Here is a 6,187-nt window from a genome sequence, read left to right as displayed (position 1 = left end):
AATTTGACTGTGACAAGTGATCAAAAATTAGAGTTTGACCTTAAAGTGATGCATTTATGAAAACGTTGTTGTCATTTGCTTGATTTTATGATTTAAGTGCGGTTGACTGTATCAGTTCTGTCACATTTTACACAGGAAATTACAGATAGGGATGCAAAGATATATCAACTGTAGTGTTTATTGAACTTTGTCACTTAATGCATTTTGAGCTGTTAAAAAACTGAACGATAACAGTCACAATCTCATTTTCAGGGATTGGGTCTTTTGAGTGGTTTATCTAACCTAAAGCTGGTGAACCTTTGGTCAACTAAAACTGATGAAATTATAAGCATCCTGACTCTTTTTGTTGCTGGATCTGCCAAAAATCACACAGGAAAGAAGATTGTGCAAAAGATTCCCACTTGTAGAGAGAAGCTGGCGCTGGTATAGTCTAACATAACACAATGGTTGGCTCCTTTAATGGTGTCTTTACTTGCAGACTAAAAGAAAGAGGAGCATATGAATACCCCTCCCCCCACCAAAAATAAAAGACTTTACAAAATGAAGAACACTTTACAAAAATAATATACCCTGCCAGACTGGAACCGTCCCCTCCCCCAGTTGGAGACATGCAGGAGATTTGAATCTGAATTCAGTCTCCACCAAACGATGCATTTAAAATCATGATTTTAACCATTTTAAAATGTTTTCAGCGAGTGATCTTATCAATTGAGACACCACACAAATGCTGGCCTCGGGCATTTCTCAGTGCAGGACAAAAGACACAGGGGAGCTTCCCAACCCTTTTTTTATAGACTCTTTTCCAGCAGACTTCCTGTTCCCACCATTTTACATCTCTAAGCAACTGGTTCTCTGCTTGACCTTCAGGATGCCACATCAGGACATCATTACTATACAGACAAATGAATAACTGTATAGTTATTTAGTATAATACATTGCAAAGCTAAAGGAAAACATACAGGGACACATGAATAGACTGAAAACAACGCTTTAGTTTTTCTTTGATCGTTTTGTACATGAAACAGATTGTGTCACAACCATAATTTGCACTCAATATGCAAAGATGTCCATGATTAGAAGAGTCTCGGAATATCCAGCTGGAATGATTTCACCACCGCTGGCAGTAACTTTGACGATCTTATTCTGGACAAACTCTCAAAAGCGTCCGGATGCTGTAAAACGGAACCAAAACACACATTAGAAGGTTTTTGTTTCTTCATTTGACTTTTTATACGTCATGCATGGTGAATGGTGTGGGAGTGTACCATTGGCCCTGCTTCATGAGTTCAATTGCGTCGTTGATCTTATCCAAGGTCATTTCGTGGCTGATGAACTCCTCCAGATTCAGCTTCTTGGCCAGATAGGCTTTCCCCAGGTCAGCTATGCCATCCTTGGGTTTATATCCTGAGGTCCAGATCATTCACACATTGTTTTAGCAGGGCCACTTCTTAAATAGCACAAGTATACTTTGAGCTGCTCATTAGATTTCACGGTCTATAAGTATGATGGAGGGAATCTTAAGTATACCCCAGTACATGTTGGTCTTATCCAATGCTTTGCTTCTGAACAATATTTAAACATGAGAAATGCAAACTTCCACATTAGGTTGTGTCTCACCTCCCCAAAGGGATCCTTTCCATGTTCGTCCAGAGATGAGTTGAGCGGGCCGGGCGGCAAAGTCATGCAGGTCTGTGTAGCCGATAATCACACTGACACCCCAGCCCTTCACACAACACTCCAGCGCACTGCGCTACATGGAGAGAAATCACATATGTCCATTTTTAAAAGACACAATTTTTACTCTGAACTGACAAATCATGACAGAATTTGTATGCAGATTCCTTTTACCATGACTTCCACATTCCCCGTGCACTCAAGAGAGAAGTCCACTCCTCCACCGGTCATGTCAGCGAGCACTTGGCTGATGGGTTTGTCGTGGTCTTTTGGGTTCACAGTGTCAGTGGCGCCAAGTGCTTTAGCTCTCTGAAACTTTGTAGGATTAATATCGACCACAATGATCTTCTTGGCTCCTGCGTTCCTGCAGCCCATGACGGCGGCCAAACCTACAGCTCCCAGGCCAAACACAGCACAAGTGGATCCCGGTGTTACCTTTAATAAAAAAAAAAGAAAAGATCACTGCAAATATAACAGACTTTCAAAAACCTAAATGCCTCATGCACACTGTGTGAATCACAATATGGGTTTTATGTTGAATCAGCTGTCTGCTGTACCTTAGCAGTGTTGAAAACGGCTCCGTATCCAGTGCTGACCGCACAGCCTAAGAGAAAGAGCTTGTCCAGCGGCGCAGCGGGGTCGATCTTAGCCAAATCATTCCGGTGTACGACGGTGTACTCCGAGAAGGTGCTGATTCCCATGAACTGATACACCGTCTTTCCCCGGCAGGTGAACCTGCTCACTGCTGAGGTCATGACATTGGTGCGATTAGACCACCTGAACAGAAAATGGATTATGATGATATCGTCACAATAATCCAATGAAAGGAGCAAGAAGTGAGCTCACCATCCTTCATCGCAGTGGTTGGAACTTGCACTCTTACAGAAGCGACATTTTCCACACTGGGAGATGGGCAGAGGAATTACTTTGTCTCCTGAATTTCGTAAAAAGAAAAGAAAAGAGGATTCTCAAACCAGACTGAGAGACACAACTTGTACTGCATCCATGGCCCTTTGCCTGATAGCACGTTGACGTCGCGGGCTATCTACAAACCTGGCTGAAATTCAGTCACACCAGGACCGACACTTTCGACGATCCCCGCTGCCTCGTGGCCAAGGACCGCTGGGAGGGCATCTGGATGCTGGTTATCAAACAACTGGTAGAGGTCCGTGTGGCACAGCCCAGTTGTCACAATCTGTGTAAGATAACAGGGAGACGCTCATTGTGGACGATGGAGGTACCTCTATATTCAATTGACAGTTCGTTGAGTGTTTTCTCGAACAATTTGTCGGGCGGCCTCTGACCTTGACGCGGATTTCGTTGGCCTGAGGTGGGGCCACCTCAATTTCTTCTATTACCAAGGGCTTGTTGGACTCCCAGGCCACCGCTGCCTTGCACTTGATCACCTGATGAAGCAGCCAAATGTTACGAATCAAAGATAAACAGTGACTCTACACTTTCCTTATCACCATCACTGGTAAGGTAAACACTGATAAAGGCTACTATGATGGCACTGTAATAACAGTGACTTAGAGGAGATTCTTTACTGCGCTGCAGCAAATGACTGGTTACTACTGTGCACTATGTGGTAGAGTGGTGTCAAACTGTTAAGCAGTGGAAGCAAGGCAACGGAAAGCGAACGCCATGACAGACTTACTAAAAACAGCTGTTATGTCAGTGAGAGGTTTTTTTTCCCATATTATTTCAAGGCCGCACAACGAATAATCTGTGCAGAGACTGCGGCTACGAAAGGCTTCACCAAAGTGTCCCAATGAGGTGTGTTTGTCACTTAAAGCTGTTTCCATCAGACGATCTCTTCACTATATACGGGTGAACTTTCACTCAGTCACAGTTTACATGTCACAGAGCAGCTTTCACGACCCTGAACTGTAGCAGTCACATTTTTGTGACTTTTCTTTGACCACCTAAAAAGAAAAAGGACAAATTATCAAGGTTGACCACACAGTTAAAGGTCATGAAAGGTGGCAATTATAAAGTGTGATATTTCTGAGTCACACACTGGAAATTGTGCGCAAACTTTCCAATTATGTGTGATAGCAAATGTTGATTTGCATGTGCCTGATGTACTCTAACCCCCCATAAAAATAGAAAAAAATCAAACAAGGTGCTGATCTGTTAATTTGCCGGCAGATGTTTGATTTTTTTCTCTCTCTCTCTCTCACACACATGCACACGCACACGCACACGCACACGTTTGTTCCAGTATACTTTTGTTTCATAACCCTGTTGGAACTCGCCATTGGTTTCGCGGTATTTTTCTTTGGCAATTGCACAAAGTTACGCAAACCTTTCAGCTCAACTTCTATTTTCATGCTGAGCCAAATCGGCTCATGTGACTTCAAAGTATTTGGGGTTGTTTTTCAGTAAAAAAAAAGAAAAAAGAAAGAAAGAAATTAAGGTATAAAACCACCTTCTCTGCAACAGCTGCTTTTGTCTTATTAAAAAAAAAAAGAAGAAAGGTATACATTTTGTAATAATTTCACCACCTCTAGTCCAAAGCAGTAATGATCATTTACTTTTTTTTAATCACCTGATTATTTATATTTTAAACCAGGATATTAGGGCAACACCACTGCAGGTTGTTTATCCTGAGCCTTGCACCTACCTTACCAGCTGTCGCCATATCTGCCGCAAAGACGAACCAGAAAGAGAGCAGAGCTACGCAGAAGAAGATGTGCTGAGTGAGGAAAATTATGAGGAGAATATCTGGGCTGGTTGTTTAAATACCGCCGCCGGAAAAGCTGTTATGCAAACACTCCTGAGACAGAGACCTTGGATGACTTTATTGGTTATCAAAAGCGCTGCAATCACCTTTCAGTCGGGTCAGGGAAACGTTAGGGTGAGAGATATTGACATCAGATAAACAATGAGGACAGAAGGCGTAAAAGGAACGGTGGGGCGGCACGTCTCGGTTGGTTCTCCCAATCGTAAGGTTGCAGGTTCAAATCCCATCTCTGCCTGCCGATATGTCGAAGTGCAGTGAGAGAGTGAGTGGTTGGTGGTGGTCGGACGAGCCAATGGTGCAGTTTGGCAGTTTGCCCCAGGGCAGCTGCGACTACATATGTAGTTTACCACTATCAAGTGTGGAGGGAATGAATAATGCAATGTAGTGTCTTTGAGTGTCCTGAAAAGTGCTATATAAAACAAATGCATTATTAGGAATGTGGATTAAAATATTAAGCATTTTCTGTATATTTTTTTCATGTCAGGTCAGTTTTCTCTTGAATTATTTATATCTGGATATCATGGTTGGACTATTCATAGACTGCACGGTTAAATCACCATATAAATGCTTTCCAGTTCATCCAATAGGATGAATGATAGAAAACATGATGAAAACAGCGAGGGTTATGTTCAGGTTCCTCGATGACCACGAGGGCCAAGTCGCCACCTGCCTTGAGGCTCTGACTTTCAGTCGGCAGGAACACCTCAAGCTCACTGCAAGGCACTTTTCTAATGCACTTCTGATGAATTAACTTATCATGAATTTTGGGATCGTAGCTTCTGCAGGCTTGAGAAGGTCTATTGGAAAGAAAAAGCAGTGTGTGTTGGACTGCAGAACGTCTGCTTTATGAACGGTAATCATCACGGCGCCCAGATGTCTTGACTTTGTTATTGAGACAATGAAAATTACTGTGGACTTCATGTTTTTTGGGGATGTGGGACAAATGAGGCCTGGAGATGAGTTTGATCCTTTTTACAGAGTTAGTTCAGATTCATATGATTGCAGCTGAGCATAAAGGTTACCCATCTAATACCCATATAGTGTTGAAACACCTCTATACTAAGAATTCACTTTTTTTGTTGTTGGCTTGAACTGATTATAAACCAAATTGGAGCCGTTTTCTAACGCTACTGTTTATCTCGTGCAGCACATTAAGAAAATTGATGGATTTAAAGGACTTCCAGGAGGGAATTGTTTAAAATACAATAGAGAAAATGACAAAGGAATTGTGAGCTTCAATCTGGGCTGCATAGCGTCAAGTCTTGGGTGTCGAGGTGAAGCCTCCGTCAGTAAGACAATGTGGCGTCTTTGGTTATTACAGATTATGTTTTCCTTTTAACAGCATCACCTGGGGGAATTTGAATGCAGTGGAACGGTTTACCTCAAAGTGGGAAGCTTTTGCGAATCTCATCTCCATGTCTGAGTCCATGGTTCTCCCACTGGGAAAAAAAAAACAAAAAACAAGGGTGGAAGAACCTTCCACGAGTGAACAAACTCGAACGTCCTGGAGTCTCATTCATGAGTGATGGGAGGAAAGACCGTTATATCACTGGCTGTACAGGACTGTTGTGGTGAAGAGGGAGCCCACCATTTACTGATGGACTTTGGATCACGACCAAAAGAATGAGACTGTGGATTCAAGCAAATAGTTTCTTTTTCCTCTCCATAGTGCCACTGCAACCGCACGTAGGGCTGAGATGATTGATGGATGGACGGATGGATGAAAGACGTGAGCTTTTATAAACCTGGCCAAATTAGACTGACACC

The 6,187-nt window shown here is 42.7% G+C and overlaps 1 protein-coding gene across 1 annotated transcript; it reads right to left on the bottom strand.

Moving 5' to 3' along the window:
* Positions 1–160: 160 nt before the first annotated feature.
* On the bottom strand, positions 161–4,435 carry LOC308119548 (alcohol dehydrogenase 1-like). The gene is made up of 9 exons (XM_080479609.1): positions 4,301–4,435; positions 2,979–3,080; positions 2,728–2,869; positions 2,521–2,608; positions 2,232–2,451; positions 1,849–2,109; positions 1,618–1,750; positions 1,266–1,404; positions 161–1,172 (listed from the first exon to the last, which is right to left on the bottom strand). Exons 1-9 carry the CDS (start codon positions 4,316–4,318, stop codon positions 1,139–1,141), a joined length of 1,137 nt encoding a protein of 378 aa, XP_080335735.1. The 5' UTR covers positions 4,319–4,435; the 3' UTR covers positions 161–1,138.
* Between the last annotated feature and the right edge of the window lie 1,752 nt (positions 4,436–6,187).

The sequence above is a fragment of the Lipophrys pholis genome (genome assembly GCF_963383615.2).
Source record: "Lipophrys pholis genome assembly, chromosome: 14".
Classification (NCBI taxonomy): domain Eukaryota; kingdom Metazoa; phylum Chordata; class Actinopteri; order Blenniiformes; family Blenniidae; genus Lipophrys; species Lipophrys pholis.
This window is presented reverse-complemented; position numbering and strand designations above follow the sequence as displayed.